Raw genomic sequence first — 19523 nt, forward strand, 5'->3', positions numbered from 1 at the left:
TCACAATTTGGAAGTACAAAACACTTCTTCAATATCATCATAAAAAAATTTCCTAAAACTATCCATATAAGATGCCTCCAACGAAATGGCTACCACAATTAGAGCCGGGTAGTGAAAAATTGCATTTTTTTTCGGTGTCCAAATCAAACGAACCAAGTCTCTATTTGTAGAAAAAAAAAATTATGAATTTTGGTATAAAAAGAAAAAAATAAAAAATTAATTTACAACGAAATAATTGAGTTCAAAGTATTAAATGAACAAAAATCACGTCCAGCCAACCATTGTGTGACACGTGTCCTACTTTTAAAAAGCAAATTTTTCTCTCTCCAGGGTGTAATCCAGTGTGGCGCACGCTCTGGAATCTGATGGATCAGGATGATCTGGGCTGTCGGATTGATCAGACAGTCTTGATGAGATCAGATCTTGGCTGTCTGATGGAAATCAACGGTCTGTAACCATGGTCCTTCAGTACGCGCGCGACACTGGATCCGCGTCCATTGATGGGTATTTTGGTTAATTAATTAAAAAGAATGGGTATTTTGGTCCAATTGAAAAGGTGCACCTTGCTAACTTAGACCTAACTAGGGTCTAAGTTAGAAAACCCCATATATATATATATATATATATATGTAATTAATGTATGAGATTTTATTTATATTGTGATTATGATTGATAAAACTTAAAATTAAATTGTATGTTTGACAAGTATGCTTTATATATACATGAACCATTCGTTATTATGTTGGGCTTCGAGGGGGTGTATGACGAAAATTAATTAAAAATGGATTTTTATAATATATACTTCAAAGGAACAAAAGTTATTATTTAATTGGAAACGGGGGGCGCGCTAGAAATTTGGGGGGGTGCGCTAGAGGTTAAATCCGCGGGTTCGCGGGTTAGCCCCTGGCCTGCCTTCTTTTTTTTATATAATTAATTACAAAATTTATCAGATATAAATAACTTGGTCCATGTCCAAATTCAACTTTTTTAACCACAAAAAAAAAAAGACTTAGTCTAAATCCTAATTATAAAAAGCAACAACACACTCTAATTTTAATCAAATAGACAACAACACAAAACATCAGGATTCAGGCATGTTCTTCTACTTATAATCTTTTGTTCTTTTTCACTATCTTTTACTTTGTCTTAGCTGTATATACATTTGCTAGTATTTAAAAGATACATGTCCAAATGGGTAGTTATTTTTCTTGGGGGTATTTTCCGCTATTATGTTTTGAATAATTTGGTTACCTTGATGTGATTTAGTTAAGTTGAATCAGTTAATCTTTTTATGCTTTTTTGGGTACACGTAGAAAGTTTTTTTTCACTAAAATGGATGGTACAAAAATGACGATAAGAATCAGTTGAATTTGATTTTAGTTGCATTACTTACAAAGAGAAGATAGATAAACTCAATAATATCACAAACTTTATTTATTTTTATTTGTTAGTTACAATTTATATGTTATAACATAAAATTATTAATAATATATTTTTTTAAGCTTTCATTATATCAATATTTTACTAATTTAGTTTATTTTTTGAAAAAAGTGATTTTTTATTTATTTTTTTGTAATAGTCCGTGGGTTAACCGTTTAACCCGCGAGCTTATGCGGACCGGACTCAGGCTTAATATTATAACTCGTTTATATTTGCCGACTGGCTTGTTCGCCCCGTTTAATATGCAAGTTTATGCGGGACGGGTTAAACGGGGCGGGCTAGCCCGCATACCCAGCTCTAACCACAATACCATCACCATAACCATGATTCATAATAAAGGCCTTCCCTTCAGAATCTATGTTCACCGGCCCAAAATAAACAGATCCTCCACACCCAAAATCCGCATTCTTAAGCGAAAAATTCATCCAACTAACAGCAAAAAGATTTGGGTTCCTCTTAGATTTTCCATCCCGCATATTCATCCAACTAACAGCAAAAAGATTTGGGTTCCTCTTAGATTTTCCATCCCGCATATTACTCTTTGCCGCATTTCCAAAAATATTATACCTCAACAAATCCATGTCCTCTTCCCTATCTATGTAATCAAGTGCCGACATTACAAAGTCGCCCTTGACCCTTTCAACTGCTTTCCTAACATCCTCGGCCGCATTATCCAAAGATTTGCAAATTGTTGGATACTTTGTATATTTCAAAAGTTACTTATTTTATAATTTATTATTAAATATTTGGAAAGTGTTATGCTTTACGTTTTGTTACTTTCAAATTAATTAATTTATATTTATATTTATACTTAATGCATTAATTTTATGTAAATTACTATGAATGAATTGTTGCACGTTTTGATACTTGGTTAATATGAACGTTTGCAATTTGGTAGTTACTATAGTAGTGGTGAATGCTACATAATATGGATTATAGTAGCTAAAAAGAAGGATTATCAGTTAACATAGGAATCTTATGTGTGTGATATATATAACCGAGTATCAGCAAGAACAAAAATATAGTTTTGCGCAACTTATAATTTATACTTACCTCATTGTTTCTCTTATCTAACCTTCAAACACATAAGTTCTAATAAGCAAATCAAGTGTCTGAGTTACCTACCTTGTGACATTTCTCGTGTCTTGATAGCCTTGACATGTTTATCGTCGAGAAGAACCGGTTGTATTCTGTGGGAGTTGTGCAATATTTGCGGATAATTCCTTAGTTCAGTGATTACACGCCTCCGGTTATTAGCTTTCCAGTCATCCGCGCCATCAATCTAAGAAATTATGGCTGAAGATGGTTACGGCAATGGCAACAAGGTTGAGCTTGATGGCTTCGCTTCTCCCACAGTTATTGCCACTCCAATTGATGGTCATCTACACTACCGGTGTGGTTCTGTATTTTTCTCCAATTATTTTATGGCGCAAAAATGTGGGGGTTAGTCTACTAAAGGGACCATCATGGTGATCAAATTCTTTGTAAGCTTACATTTCCCCTTGAAACCATCTACGAGAAGTCAGGTGCATATTCTAACCTTTAATTTCCGCAAGTTCTGAATTTTATGTTGAGTTTGTGATTGTATTGAATATGTCTAGCTAAAAATATTTGTTGTGAATAAAAAATTTGTGATGAGGAAGTAGGACTCTTTAGCTTAATTCCTAAAAGGTTTCATATATAACGTTTTGCATGTGCCGTGTTATTGGAAAATTATTATTGTTAATTTTAAAATTAAATGTGTGTTTGTTTTTTTAAGTATGTGCCTATAGGCTATAGCTATTTGGTAAATTTTATTATTTAGTTTGATCGGCTGAACTTGGATATATGAGCGATTGCTGATATAGAAGGATTGAACGTAATATAAAAACCTTTGCATGTCAATTGATAAAATTAGAATTTTCTCATAAAAGTGGACAGCTTAATTTGATAATTAATGGAATGTTTTTGGCAATATGTTGGTCTTTATATTAAAGAGAATACTTATGACTATTAGGAGAATTGTCATTTGCCAAACTTGAGTGTTTTTGAGAATCTGTTTGAAAAGTTTAATCCTTCCTCTGTAGACTTTCGTGTGGATTTCTAGTCATGTGATAGTGTCATTGGTGCTTGCATATATGTGTTAATAGTTTGTGATATAATAGTCATTTTCTAATAGTTTTTGTGGTGTGCTATGTTAACTTGTCCTACCATATTTTTAAGTAATATGAGTAATTTGATAACGACGTAAATCTTGTGGAGTTTATGACCTTGTATGATTTGAGTTCATAAGGATGTGTGATTAATTATTAAGTATCCCTTATGAGTCTAATATGTACTACCTGATCGAAAGAATAAATAAATTGAAGTGACGAGTATAAATCTCAATTTATTGGAGGATTAATGTATTATTCATTTAATAATTTTATTGTAGAAACATTTTTTTATGATCTTAATCTCGTAAAATATTTAAAGAGCTATTGCTCATAAATTGATGAAAATTATTGGTCATAGAATCATCAAATATTTGACGGATGATATGATATATTGTGAAGTACCTATTGTATCAAAGTTATACAATGATGTTTGATAATAAATATATAATTGGATCTAATTTTCTTCTTTGTGAATATTCGTTTATAATTTATCTAAGCAGATTCTATGAGGTATAGTGTGGATAAGCCATGGTATTAGAACAATACAATGATGTATCATGAGATTTGTTTGTGTAAAATATATATTTGAGATTTATTTCTTTATTGTGAGAGTGTTATCACTTGAAAACTATTCAAGTAAGCTTGTGTGATAAATTCACAAATGAAGTCACATTTATCTAATGTGGGGGTGTCGCTTAGAAAGTATTCTAAGTAGACTTGTATAATAAATTTATGATTATTGGATATGTGTCAATGAGATAAATTTATAAGTATATTTATTTTATTGATGAATAAGTTGTCGCTTAGTAGCCATCTAAGTAGACTTGTATAAACTTATTGTGAAAATCGAGTTTACTTTATAGACTCAAGAAATTGTGAGATAAATTGACTTTGAGACGTCTTAGTCAATATCAGTGAATTTATCGGATCCGTTGACTTAACCCTTGAGAAGAAAATTGATAGGAATGGACTATGCCACTGAAAAATGACAAGTAATGGGAACCCAACCTTTGTGATTGGAGATCCCATGAAGAAGGTTCATATGGGTAAAAACAAGTTACTTGTTAGTTATGTTAGCACTAAAATTTTGTCCATTTCCTATGTGTTATGATAATGGCTATGAGAAGTGCTAAATTAAAATTAAATTTGAGGGGTAAGCTTTAAAGGCTTTTAATGACTACCATAAACCCTTTTGGGTGGTGTATGGTTTTAGCATACACTAGATGGAATCACCTATATGAGTGTCTAGTGGGGCCGCTTGCATGAGACCGTGGCGGGTCTCTAGAGCACTCATGAAAAACAGACACGCGCACGGCCTAAATGCGCAACACCGCGTAACACGAGAATTGTGGGGGGGGGGGGTGATGTGGGTGTTATACCGCTAACATACGTCAAGTAGGGATGGCAATGGGTAGGGTACTATAGTACTCATCCCCATACCCGCAGTTAAAAAAAAAATACTCGTACCCATCCTCATACCCGTGTGGGTAACAACCTTTGTACCTGTCCCCGTACCCTATGGGTACCTAAGTACTCATACTCGTACCTGTTACCCGTATTTTTGCTAAAAATAAATTGATTAATTATAAAATATCACATCATTTTAATATTTGTCTACACATATTTTTTTTAATATCAACTTCTTTTATGGACTTCAAGCCAATATTCAATTAAGTTAATTTTTAATTCAACTAAATATATTTAAGAACAAAACTTATAAACAGTTCCATAGAAACTGTTTTTTTTTGTACAACCATAGAAATGGTTTTTACTGTGACCAATTGAAACACGACACATGGATTAATTTATTCCATATCACTAATTTCAATTTTAATAAAATTCACGTTGTCAATTCGAATTTCGTCGAGCAAGTGGAAGAGAAGAGTAAAGCGATGGAGATCACCACTACTCTTTCCTTCAATTCATCTGTTCCTTTTTCACCTTCCCAACTTATGGCTTAACAACATATATATATATATATATATATATATATATATATATATATATATATATATATATATATATATATATATATATATATATATATATATATATATATATATATATCTTCATCAATGGGAGGACTCAAACGATTTCAGTTTGTTGGCCTTTCATCAAAGTCTCTCCATGGTGAATTGGGGGGTTATTGGCATGTTTATACTGTTGTTGTTGTTGATTTCACTTTCAATGATACAATCAATGTTGATAACAACGGTTGAAATTAAAAACCCAGTTTCACTTTTAGATTTTTAGATAATGGTGAACTGACGGAGTTTAATAAATTATTAATGACGAATAAATTAATTCAGGTGTCGCGTTTTAATTGGTGAACAGTATCAACAGTATCTATGGAACTGTTTCTAAGTTTTGTCCTATATTTAATTAATTTAATATGAGAATATGGTGAGAGAAAAATGAAACCATTTCTAAGTTTTGTCCTATATTTAATTAATTTAATATCAGAATATGGTGGGAGAAAAATTGAAAAACTTCTGAAAAAATGTTGAGACTAAAACAATAAGAATTCTCAGTCATCTCGAGGGGATTGGTCTCTGCAGGGTTGTGCGGATGATATTTTTGGTTTAAATAAAAAGAATTAAATACAAAGATAAAAAATAAATGACATTTTTTTAAAAGTTTTTTTTTTTGAAGATATTTTGTTGTTGATATAAGGACTAATTAATTTTTTGAGAAATAAATTACCTTTTATTTTAACGGAACAAAAAATCCACTTGTCATCAATACATTGGTCATTATTTTGAAATAGATTGACCAATACATTATGCATAATTTGTATTTAGTCTCACGGAACTTGTGTTTTACTAATATATTATGTTGTCTATTTTTTTTTAATAATTTATAGGTTATATTCATATTAATATGGGAACATAATTTTTTTGGTTATATCTATGGGCCTTATAAGATTTTCTGTTCTTTAATAATTTATGTAGCACATATATTTATACTCATATATTAATACCAAAACCTTTTTTGTTTTTAATTTCTACAAGATTTATATTTTTAATCATAATTTAACAAAATTGTTTAATTTTTTATAATTTTACGGGTTATAGTAGATCATATATTAATACAGGAATCTAATTATTTTGTTGATTTTTACGAGACTTATGTTTTTTATTAATATATTAATAAAGTTGTCAATTCTTTCATAATTTTTACACGGCATATATTTATACTCATATATTAACACAAGAATCTAATCTTTTGTGTGATTTATGTAGGGCTATATGTTTTTACTCTTATTAATAAAGTTTCCAGTTTTTTACTATTTTTTGTGAGATCTATATTTATACTCATATTTTAATACAATGACCTAATGTTTTGTGTAATTTTTGTGGGACCTATGTTTTTTACTCATATTAATAAGCTTGCATGTTCTTTTATAATATATGCGGAACCTATATTTATACTCATATATTAACATGAAAACTTATTTTTTATGTTGTCTATTTTTTTTTTACAATTTTACGGGTTATACTCATATTTAATATTTAATACGGTGACTTAATTATTTTGATAATTTTTGTGAGACCTATATTTTCACTAACATATTAATAAGGTTGCCTATTTTCTAATAATTTTTACGGGACTATATTTATACTCATATATTGAATACACAGACATAAGTTTTTGGTTATTTTTACAAGATGATGTTTTTACTAATATATTAATAAGGTAGCCTATTTTTTTTCATGAATTCTCCATTATCTATATTTATATATTTATTTTGAACAAAATTTATATTATACTAATACGGATATATGAGGTTTTTTTGTGATGGTTTTACCATTGTTCTTTTTCTATTTTTTTTTACCAAATATTATATCCTTTTTGATTTTTTTTTAATCTTTTGAATTACTTTCAAGTAAATTATCATTTCATGTTACCAAGTGAGGAGCGGCAACGCCGCGACTCCCGTGCGGACGCACGGGTGTCCAGCTAGTGAACAATAAAGAGTGTTATTTTTATATGTACTGTGTTGTCATATTATTTGAGATAGACTAATGAAAGCTAGCACATTAGCCTTGTAATGACTAATTTAGGGTCGGTGAGTGGTGCAAAGAAGACAAACAATTTAGTTGGCATATCTTTGAATATGATCATTGAACCAAGAAATCTCGCCTCTGAGCAAGAGGTGAAACAATGTGATTGGTAGTGGTAGACAATATGTGATATATTCCTTCATATTTGTTATATATATCTCTTTTATCATCTTCAATTCTTTCTCTTGTAATAGCTTTTCTAATCATTTTACCCCTCTCTTTTACAATAATTCTGCAAGCAAAGAGAAAAGAAAGGAAAACATGAGATATCCAAAGAAAAATGAAAATAAATGCATTCCACATTTTGGCCAACCACACTAACCTGCAACTTTAATTGGCAAAAAAGCTCAGTCTATAACCACACTCCCTCTGAATAGACCAAACTTATTAACTTATTCCACTTCAAAAGAGAAGTGCCGGCCAATCTTTTTCACTCAATAAGAAACTTTCAAATGATCATTAAACCAAGAAAATCCATTGAAAAGATTATAATATGCACTGATAAAGAAATTGTGAAAATTATAAGTAAAATGTAACACCAAATTTTCAATAAAAGTCAAAACAAAAAATTATGAGATCTAAGACAATATAGCAATAATAAAAGGCTTAACTACATATTTGGTCCCTTACGTTTATTTTAGGTTTCAATTTGGTCCCTTACGTTTAAAAAGTATCAATTTGGTCCCTTACGTTTATTTTAGGTTTCAAGTTAGTCCTTTCCGTTAGTTTTGTCACTTTCAACGTTTGAACAGTACACGTGTCACTGTGTCCAAGTGCCACGTGTCAGTCCACATATGCAAATTGACTGCCACATGTGACAAAATTGACGGAAAGGACTAACTTGAAACCTAAAATAAACGTAAGGGACCAAATTGATACTTTTTAAACGTAAGGGACCAAATTGAAACCTAAAATAAACGTAAGAGACCAAATGTGTAGTTAAGCCATAATAAAACAATGTAAATCAAATAAAAAAACAAAATTATAACATGTTGAATATTGAAGCAAGAAAAACAGGGTCTGAAAATAAAGAAAAAACAAAAATTATAGCATGTTGAATATTGAAGCATAATGACATATAGCATGTCCTTTCCATACTACTATGATTATAACATTAATACAAATGGAACAATATGAATGGATTATATTGGAGCAAACTATAAGTCAATACAAAATCATAAAAATTGAAAATCCATGTACATGGGTTTCCAAGTTCTCAAACTCTGCCAAAACTTCCTCTTCATCTTCTACTGATAATTCCTCCCCAAGTATTGCATGAATTTCTTTCAAATTCAACAAAATAATGTAAACCATCAGCAAGTTTCAAATATAAACAAACAAACAAAAAAATGCAGGAGATGAGAATTGCCAAAGAAAAAGTAGCAGCTAAATAGTAACAACACAAAAAGCTCAATCAAACCAGTACAACTCTAATACCTAATTCCGACCCCCAAAAAATTGTAATGAGTCTGGAGGTGGAAGTCAGTTTTGAAAAGCAGCGAGAGTAAGGATAAATAAGGGTGAACTCAAACTTACATTGCATCCATAAGCTTTAGCCTCAGAAGTTTCATCCATAAGTTTCTGAACATCCTCGATGTTTATCTCGCTTTGTATGGCTTTCATTGCATCATTACCGACCTTCAAACTTTCAAACACCGCCATTTGTTTGTGCTTGCCAGTTTGATATCTGCTAACTAAACCAAGGAAATAAATGTAAGTATCTCTTTTAGACAAAAACAAAACAAAACAAAGAAGAAAACTTTTTTAATAAATGACAGAGAAGAGTAAGTCCTTACTTGTTGCTCAACGTTTATTAGTCAGGCTTCAACTTGCTTCAACAATTCTTCTAGTGTCTTTTTTTTCTTCAATGCCAGCAAGGCCCTATCTTTCTTCTTTTCAAGAATCAAGTTTCGTGCAGCTTGCTTTTCTGCTTCAATAACAACATCAAGCTGGAAAACAAAGAACACATATAGTAAATAACTCAAGCAAGGCAATGTATCCTCTCGTGGGTACTTCAATACATATGTCCTATCTAAAAATTCTACTTCATCAACAACCAGATAATCAAGAGCCATAAGTTAATAACCAAAAAAAAGTGCAAGCATCAGCAAAGATCACCAAGGCAATTTTGACAACATTTTGTACTTGCTGCAATTCAATTTTTGGCATGTACCAAGGCAAGTCAGAAATATACTTATTCAATTAACAGTTGGCATATGGAAAAAGGAATCTAAATGGAAAGAGTAGAAAAATGAATTCAATTAACATGCTAGTACACCATTTTGATTAATACTTGAGTTCAATTATTATTTTTATCTAAACTTCTTCAGTTCAATTTTTCAATTCCCTTTGAACCCTAAAAATGAAATTATGAGAAATTTGACACTGACAATGAGAGTGGAAGAACATATATGTCATTATTCAACATGCTTCAATATTCAACATGTTAAAAATGCAGTGGTTAGGAACTTTGTAGAAACACAATCTATAAGAAATAAACACTCAGTACACAAAGAGTTAGATATGATTAAAAGGAAAATGAACAATAACAATAGCATAAAGAACACATTTCTATACCTTTCTCAGCCTTAAGATCAGGAATAAATAAAGAAATGGCAAACACCTCCAAAATCCCATGTGCATTTTTCCCATTGCATCACCGCCAGTAATCCACTGAAGTTGCCTGAGCTGCATAATTTTGGTGTGAAAACTTGGTTTGTCATCGGGTATTTATATTTATATGCTATCAATAAAGGATACATATCAAACATAGTTCCATTGCATCCATCACAACTTTCTTTGTAGACATTTTATCAAACACCTATCTCAATTACTAATTCTATTTCTATCCCCACTAAACTACACTTTTATTGCTTCAAACAATGATACATCACACAACAAACTTATAGCAGATAACACCACATAAAACAGAGAAGGAGTTCTGTGAACAGTAGCAAAACAAAAACAATAGAGAATGACTACCTGTGGGGTTTTCCATGAAGATGCAACTTACCCAAACAAAACCTAATTTTCATTATGATCAAACAATAAAACATTCAACAAAAGAATAGAAATATCATAACAATAGTCAATGGAGAAGTTACAACACTAACCTGCAACCTTCTCCATGTTTATCGTTATACATCATCACGTCAAACCAAACAACACCATGTTGTTCTCAACCTGTGCATCGCAAGTCTTCCCCATCCCCAATTTATAGGCCACTGGATAAGTAGAAATCCAATTAGGAGGGAAAATTATGGAGAATTCAAAATTCAAATAACCCTAAACTTGTTTGAGGGGGAAATAATAAGGGGAAATTCTACCTCCACCAGTCACCAGATCAACCAACCCCAAATGAACCTCTCAATAACACAAGGATGGAATTCGACCAGATTCATTGAATTTTCTGAATCACAACCTAGCATATGCAGTCTCGCAGAGCTTCTTCTAGACACAGAACGCAAAAAAAATAAAAAAAAATAAAACAAAGAAATTATCCCACGCAAAAACCACACACCATGGCCCACTAGCAATCATCCGACGTGGCATACTCCATTGCAATCTACAGAGGCCAAAAACCGGATTCTTTGTGTCAAATATATGGATTTTGTATATTTCAAAAGTTACTTATTTTATAATTTATTATTAAATATTTGGAAAGTGTCATGCTTTACGTTTTGTTACTTTCAAATTAATTAATTTATATTTATATTTATACTTAATGCATTAATTTCATGTAAATTACTATGAATGAATTGTTGCACGTTTTGATACTTGGTTAATATGAACGTTTGCAAACAAAGTGTTGAGTTACCTACCTTGTGACATTCTCGTGTCTTGATAGCCTCGATATGTTTATCGTCGAGAAGAACCGGTTGTATTCTGGGAGAGTTGCGCAATATTTACGGATAATTCCTTAGTTCAGTGGTTACACGCCTCCGGTTATAAGTTTTCCAACCATCCGCGCCATCGCAAATAAGATCATTGAAAGAGCGAGTTTGTGTCACGGTTGAAAATGTTGCATTCTCAGCATAACCACTAGGAAGAGGCGGTTTTAACCGATTTCTAATGTCAGGTTGATCATTATTTCCTATGTAACGTGTTTTAGTGACACACCTCCAAAGATATCCTGCAATAACCTCAAAAGTTGAATAAGGTTTTGTCCTAATTATGACATCTTTGGAGGAGTTGGGTTGGAAACTCACGCGAAAATTAATGTTTTATTTCAACTTTAAAACTTGTTCTCGCGTGAGTTTCACAATAGCAACAATCACTTCTCTAGAGTCTCCTAATTCACGACCCACCTATTGAGGAGCCGGGTGAAACTCACATTGCCAATGCAAGGACCGTGAATGCTCAACTTTTAGCGAATTCAACATGGTTCGATCATGACATGGTGCCAATTTATTTTCACTCAAATTCTCCCCGCATTTAGAAACACCTAACGTAAAACCACCGCAACGGAACCTCGTTAGTTGCACTGCCAATAAGGGAATTTCTTCGATAGGAAGATTGTAATTAATTTTTGGTATGAGTTGTGACACCAAATAATTATTTGGCACAAAATCACCAAAATCTTTCAAGTTAGTTTCACACTTGGCTTCTAAAAAAAGTACTCCTTTGGCGTTGCAATGAAGTTCCCACCTTCTGTTAGAATATTTTCCAATATTATGTGGGCTGCAATCAATTGTGAGTTTTGGTTTTAATAAAAACGAGTTGATGTTGTGATCCATTTGATGATGCTTAAGCCCGATAATTGTGATCAGTAATAATGAGCTTGAACACTAATTCTGATTTGTGTAGAAACAAAGTGTAGGCCCAACTCTAGAGTTCATGATGGGTGGTACTAGGGTTGTTATCTTATAAATAGATAGGCTAGGTCCCCTTTGCTGCCACGTTGTCAAGCGAACGCTCATTTGTTGTCTTCCCCATCAAAGACCTCAAAGACCGGAGCATGTGATAGGCAGAGGAAGACCTTGTCTAGTATATCGATGTTTTCGATATTGGTGCGCTTCCGATAACAATGGTTTGTGATTATGATTATCAAGTAAGTGTGTTCTAATTTCATATAATATATCGATCTCTAAATTATTAATTATTACATGTGGTATCAGAGCATGGTATTATATGATTAGAACCCTAATTTAATTGAGCCGAAATTCATTCTTTCACCGAAACCTTTTGATTCATTCTGTTTCATGGATTAGTGTATCATATGCTTCTCTTGTTGCTGAATGATTTGTGAATATTTGGTGCGTTTGTGAATAATAGCCATGTCTGTCAATCACGTTTATCTAATTTTGATTGACCTGAAACTGGCAGATGCATATAAACTTATTTGTTGCGATTATGCGGATAAAACCATATTGATTTTGTTATTTGTTTTCCCTCTTGAGCTGCGGTTTAGTATCTATACGGGCTTACCGTTTTGACTCAGTTCAATATGATTGCATTAAAATTTGTTTGTTTCGATGCCATGCTTATGTGATTAAATTTTTTTTTTTTTATCTGACATAAGAATCTGTGCTATTTTAATTTTTCCATGGCATTGTCTTGTTCAAATTTGATGAAGAGAGACTTTACTTGTTTTTATCGAATTTGTTCAAGAGAGGAATTTTATTTTTTGGATATTTTATTCCATGAAACCAAATTCTGGTTGAACCATTATATACATGGTTATAAGCATCTGAAAGTGTTAAATGTGTTAATTATAATTTATATGATCATTATCTGGTTGAATCATTATACATGGTTGCACCTTGCTGTTCAATTGGTTCTAAAACCATGGATGATCTTGTTATTGAATATTATAATATAATATTCATGTTTCAATGTTAATTTAGAACTTCATGCTTAAACTATGGATCGCCTATTTCACTTGAATTTTTATTTGTAAGGTGAATTATTAGACGCGAAATTTTGGTATTTTCTTTTGGAAGTTTTCGACACATGAAAATATTTTATTGATGCATTTGAGAATAAATTGTAATTTTAAATATCACATTCTCAACTATTTGTGTCCAATCTCTTTATGGAGATTTCATGTTTCCAATTTCTCAATTTAGATTGAAGTATCTCATAAATTTTATTTGAGATTGTTCTCGGTAAGTAACAATATCGCATATCCCACACCTTTTGAACAGAACTATACAATATATGATTTGGTTATTTCTACTATCTATTGATCGATAATTGGTATACTATTAATTTGGGCTGTTTCATTTCTTTGAAATATATTTGTTTATGCAGTCACTACTTTATCCTAAACATAATCAATTTGTTTTGTGTGACTGCCATGGTTTCCAATGAACTTTGAGCCTTTGAATTAATTTCTCATTCATATGAGCACAATATATTCTATGATGACATTCTTATGTTTCTTTTTCGGAAATCTAGAACTAATGCACCAGATATTTTCGGTAGGCATATTAGTTGTTTCCATATGTGCTCCGGTGTTTATGTAATAGTATCACGATGTTATTTTTCTGATGTCTGATTTGTTCAGTAAAATCTTTAAATATTTGGTGTTGATTAAAGGTGAGAATTATATGAGATTTGAGTCTAAAATATTATTTAAGAAAATCTCTTTTGAATCATATGTGTTATTTTAGGCTCAATTTTGCTAATTATGACACCAAATATTATTTATGTAAATTTATAGTTATCGTATAAATTCTATATATTGCCTTGTTATTATTTGAATGCTCACTTGTTGAATTATTCTTCTGAGCAATTATTAAAGGCAAAGGCAATTGAAAATTGTATTGTTCTTGCATTGATTTATTATTAGAGTATTTTTATTACGATATAACGGTTTACTAATGATTTGTGAAATGTTTGAGATGAAACCGTAAAAGACTATACTCTCAAGTCAACAAAATTTATTGACTCTACTTGCAAGGATGAAAGTCACACCTTGGAGGTTAGTGCTGCAATTACTTGTCCTCTTGTGACTGCATATATAATTGCTTATGAGGAGAAATTTGCTTCTAAATTTGTTTTTAAAATAATAAATGTGCAATTACATATGAAATTTTATTGTTATTTTTCAGAATATTCTAAAATTAGAAACTCTCTGATCATTGATTGATTTTTTGTTATATACTCCAATTTTAAAAACTTTACTTTATTGAGTGGGAGTATTTTAAGTTTAATATTTTGAGAGTTTTATTCTGGATAAAATACAATTTTAAATTTAGTGTGACATTATTTGACATGTCTTTTGTGTGATAGAGAAGATAGTTGAATATTTGCTTAAATATTTTAAAATTTTGAATTATATTTCAACTATAATTCTCTATCAAGTGGGAGAATTTTACATGTCAACTATTTATAAATGTTTATAGAGACTTATATTGAGGAGCCCTATGTTATTTATTAAAGTTCGGGACTATTTGTTTTATATCCTCAATTGTTTTAAAATTGAAGTCTCTTATTTTTCCGCTGCATAAATTATGTATTTATTATATTGAGTTGACTGTTTCACAGTAATGATCTCTTATGAGTTGACTGTTTAATAGTAATGATCTCTCCCCTAAAATACTAATTTTCCGCATTAAAAGAAATAGGTTGGGAATGCGAATTAAAATAATGAATGGTCAGTCTAGATGCATTTATATAGTGCATATTTTCACTGTTTCTATTTTGACAAGCACAAATGATTCCTATGCAAGAAAATTTTGTGAGTTGGTATAAACCGTTACCACCAAAGTGGGACCGCTTATATCGATTGATGAAATTTTCTTTGTAGTTTGAGGAATGTTTTTTAATTGTGACATGTGATTTTCTGCCTAAAGGTGATAATTATATGTTGTAGTTAAAAATTAATTTTAGATGAAGTTATTGGAGGATGTATTGATCGGAGGAATTTGCCTGCCTAAAGGTGACAAATTTCAAAGTTCAATATATACTTATTGATTAACTCATATGAGGTTTTTGACTAGGGTTTTTTATCCCTAGTGAGTGCATTCTGCCCAAAGGTGATTGTACTATTATATTGACCTCGTTATGATAATACTAATTCAATTTGGTTTTGATTGATTCAATGAATTATCTATTGGCATGCTAATACTGCTTTCAGATTTTAAATTCGAGCAGGGCTGATCATTCTCTTGCCAGATTGCATGGCTGAGTTATCCTGTAGAAGGATATGTTAAAATATGTTGTGATGATTCACTATTGATTTTGGGACCAAGCCATATTGTGGTGTGTGATGATGGTCAATTTCGTTTTTGGTTCTCTATGGATCTTGACACTTGACTATTATTCCATCACTATGCTAGTTATTTTAAATTGCATTTTCAGTATAAGCAATGATTATTTTTTCAAGTGGTTCTTCACAATTTAAGGAACTTTTACCGAATCATATCAACTATTTCTCCACACATAATTGTTATGTTTCCATTGAAATGTTGAACATCTTAAAAATTATAAGAAATAGAAGCAAGTATTGGAGTTTTCTTTAAAAATTGTGAAGGAACATTTGGATAAGTGGGAGTTTTAATATACCACTTGATTGGTGGGAGATAACTTATATTCTTTTGACATGCTTGATTAGTGGGAGTTTGAATTTTATATTAACTCCTTTTATAAATTTGAAATTATTTGAATTATAAAAATATTTGAGCTCAGTGTTGTTGGGATCACTATGCTGGTGATCAACACTATTTTGGAGCTGAGGCATTATATAAATAAATATTATAGCTCAGTGTTGTTGGGATCACTATGCCAGTGATCAACACTATTTTGGAGCTGAGGCATTATGTGAAAACATAAATAAAATAAGCTCAGTGTTGTCGGGATCACTTAGCCGGTGATCAACACTATTTTGGAGCTGAGGCATTACGGTATCTTAAGAACCATGTAATTTCTCTGGCTTTGAGGCATTTGAGAGAAATTATGTCTAAAATATTGGAGCTCGATGTTGATTAGATCATTATACTGCAGTAGTCAACATTGTTTTGGAGCTTGGACTTGTGGTATCTTATGGACCATATAATTTCTCTGGCTTTAATGCATTTGAGAGAAATTGAGGACTGGCGAAGAAAATGATAGTATGGTTGAGATCACAAACATATCATTTTCTCGCTACACTCTACACGAATGACTAATCGACGGAGTTTGGTGGTATTTGTAACTATGGAAGGTATTGTATCAATAACGATATAATTGCCGCCATGATTCGATATCATTTAACTTTTGTTGGATGGAGTCTTAATTAGATGTTGCATCTTGGGATCATTGTGGCCACATTAAAATATGTTATCAACCCTAGAGTCGTTTTCAAAATGTTTTCTCAAATTAAAAATATACAATTGATTTCGCCCAAGTGGGATAATGTAAGAATATTTTCCAATATTATGTGGGCTGCAATCAATTGTGAGTTTTGGTTTTAATAAAAACGAGTTGATGTTGTTGTGATCCATTTGATGATGCTTAAGCCCGATAATTGTGATCAGTAATAATGAGCTTGAACACTAATTCTGATTTGTGTAGAAACAAAGTGTAGGCCCAACTCTAGAGTTCATGATGGGTGGTACTAGGGTTGTTATCTTATAAATAGATAGGCTAGGTCCCCTTTGCTGTCACGTTGTCAAGCGAACGCTCATTTGTTGTCTTCCCCATCAAAGACCTCAAAGACTGGAGCATGTGATAGGCAGAGGAAGACCTTGTCTAGTATATCGATGTTTTCGATATTGGTGCGCTTCCGGTAACAATGGTTTGTGATTATGATTATCAAGTAAGTGTGTTCTAATTTCATATAATATATCGATCTCTAAATTATTAATTATTACACCTTCCTCCTTTGGTTAAACTCAGCCTTCCAGCTAGTGGATAGTAAATAAATAACCAAAGCTTGACTAAGAGAGTTTTTTAGTGTTTCAAGAAAGGTTGATGTGTTCTTGCTGTTAGGTGCATTGTAGACATTGAGGACGGGACCGTGAGTATGAAGCTTAATTTGTTCACATAATGAGTAGAGTTTTGGATTGGGGGTTGGTTCGGAGGAGATGATAGTGTAATGAGATTCAATACTCACCATTTTTATTTCTTGTTTTCTTAATTAAGTTGAGAATTACTATGGGTTAGCTTATTTTAAAGAGGTTGGTTGTGTGGTGTACTCTTATCTCTAATTAATAAATTAATCATTTGTAATGGGTTGTCCACATGTGTTTATATGTTATAATAATTGGTGTTTCCAATAATAACGGACCAAAGGATTATTATTTATAAACTAAGTGTGTGTTTGGATTTACGGCGATTAGAATTGAGTTTGGGAAAATTAAGTTTGACAGAATTGATTTTGGTTAAAAGTGAGTTGAATGTAAAGTGATTTATGTTTGGATAACTTTACCGTAGAAGTGATTTGTATCAAATATGTTGTTTGGATAATTTAGATCAAAATTAATTTTAAAAGTGTAAATTACTAAGAAGGATCTCTAGCGCATATATATAAACACCCCTCCAACCCAATTAATTTTATTTTTTTTGATGAATTTGTTTTAAGACCGGCCCAATAACTTTTGTGTACAAAAAAAACATTCCAAGGCAATAAATTAAGAGTAATAATTTTTTCGAGATCAAATCACAAGAGACACCACCTTTTTTCCAGAAGCTTCCATTTTTCCTTCCCCATCTCTCAATATTCTACTCGTATTCTGCCATTTCTCCATCAAATTTATCATCTTTCTCACCATCAAAGTTTCCATAATCAGAGGCAAATCTGCGTGTTGTGAATTTTAGAGAGGAAAGGCAACATGCAGCTGGTTGGAGTGGTGGATCTGACTGATTTGAGAGTGAATTTGAGAAAGACAACAGTTAGGGGCAAAGAAGGAATAAAAAAGTAGGAAAAAAAGAAAAAATCACAAACCGAGTTTGCTTTGAAGCAAAAGCTTGGATTTGTAGCTCCAAGTTTACTCGCGTTTGAGTGTTGATTCGCGTTTGGATTTTATCCAAACAACCCAGAAAACAGAAAACGCACGTTTGCTACGACAAACTCGCGTTTTGCTTGTGTAAACGCGTAACCAAACATACGCTAAATGAAGGTGGTCAGTTGTATCGAACGTCAACTCTTAAAAGATACAACAATACTCCCTCCGGTCCTTATTATAAGGAACAATTTGGTAAAAACACACATACCAAGAAACCTTATCTTTCTTAATAAAAATTCTAAAATTTTACAATCTATTCCAAAACTAACCTTGGTGTATTAATTTATTCTTAGGGAATACTCCCTCCGGTCCTTTTTATAAGGAACAATTTGGAAAAAAAATTTGGTCCTTTTTATAAGAAACAATCATTAAATTTATTCTTTCAATTCCATTTTTACCCTTATTAAATTGTATCCATTCCAAAGTTATGCATTAATTAGAGTGATATATTCCCTAAGGATAAATTAATATACCAAGGTTAGTTTTGGAATAAATAGTAAAATTTTAGAATTTTTATTAAGAAAGATAAGGTTTCTTGGTATGTGTGTTTTTTCCAAATTGTTCCTTATAATAAGGACCGGAGGGAGTATGTCACTCTAATTAATGCATAACTTTGGAATGGATACAATTTAATAAGGGTAGAAATGGAATTGTAAGAATAAATTTAATGATTGTTTCTTATAAAAAGGACCAAATTTTTTTTCCAAATTGTTCCTTATAAAAAGGACCGGAGGGAGTATTGAGTACTCCCTCCGTCCCATAATATAAGCAAAAAAAAAAACAAAATCACATTTATTAATAAAAGTAAAATATGATAATTTCAAGGATGTTATGAATAATATGTAATGAATGCCCATTATGGTGTATGTTTTCTTGTCCCCTAGTGTGTCATATAAATAACACTCTTATTTCCATGTAAACACACACTTGTGAATAGAATAATAACAAGAGTA

General features: G+C 31.6%; 1 protein-coding gene and 1 pseudogene across 4 annotated transcripts; both read right to left on the minus strand.

Moving 5' to 3' along the window:
- LOC123895594 lies at positions 1–17681 on the minus strand (annotated as a pseudogene).
- Positions 8514–11191, minus strand: LOC123895595. 4 transcript variants are annotated; one of them, XR_006804423.1, is made up of 7 exons: positions 10966–11186; positions 10753–10863; positions 10622–10663; positions 10217–10327; positions 9436–9588; positions 9176–9333; positions 8517–8922 (listed from the first exon to the last, which is right to left on the minus strand). XR_006804423.1 is itself a non-coding variant. In XM_045946029.1 (6 exons), exons 2-5 carry the CDS (start codon positions 10785–10787, stop codon positions 9457–9459), a joined length of 315 nt encoding a protein of 104 aa, XP_045801985.1. In that variant the 5' UTR covers positions 10788–10863; positions 10966–11191; the 3' UTR covers positions 8514–9333; positions 9436–9456. The 4 variants fall into 4 exon arrangements, 1 of the variants encoding a protein (XP_045801985.1); XM_045946029.1 differs by having other exon boundaries at positions 8514–9333; positions 10217–10322; positions 10966–11191; XR_006804424.1 differs by lacking the exon at positions 10622–10663 and having other exon boundaries at positions 8518–8922; positions 10217–10322; positions 10966–11184.
- Positions 17682–19523: the final 1842 nt, after the last annotated feature.

This window comes from Trifolium pratense, linkage group LG7 (assembly GCF_020283565.1).
Source record: "Trifolium pratense cultivar HEN17-A07 linkage group LG7, ARS_RC_1.1, whole genome shotgun sequence".
Lineage (NCBI taxonomy): Eukaryota > Viridiplantae > Streptophyta > Magnoliopsida > Fabales > Fabaceae > Trifolium > Trifolium pratense.

Coding starts and splice junctions, on each gene's coding strand:
- LOC123895595 (XM_045946029.1), bottom strand. CDS start 10,787: ATGATGTATAACGATAAACATGGAGAAGGTTGCAG. Junction 10,664..10,752: donor AAACATGGAGAAGGTTGCAG/GTTAGTGTTGTA, acceptor AATGAAAATTAG/GTTTTGTTTGGGTAAGTTGC. Junction 9,589..10,216: donor TGATCTTAAGGCTGAGAAAG/GTATAGAAATGT, acceptor TTTGTTTTCCAG/CTTGATGTTGTTATTGAAGC.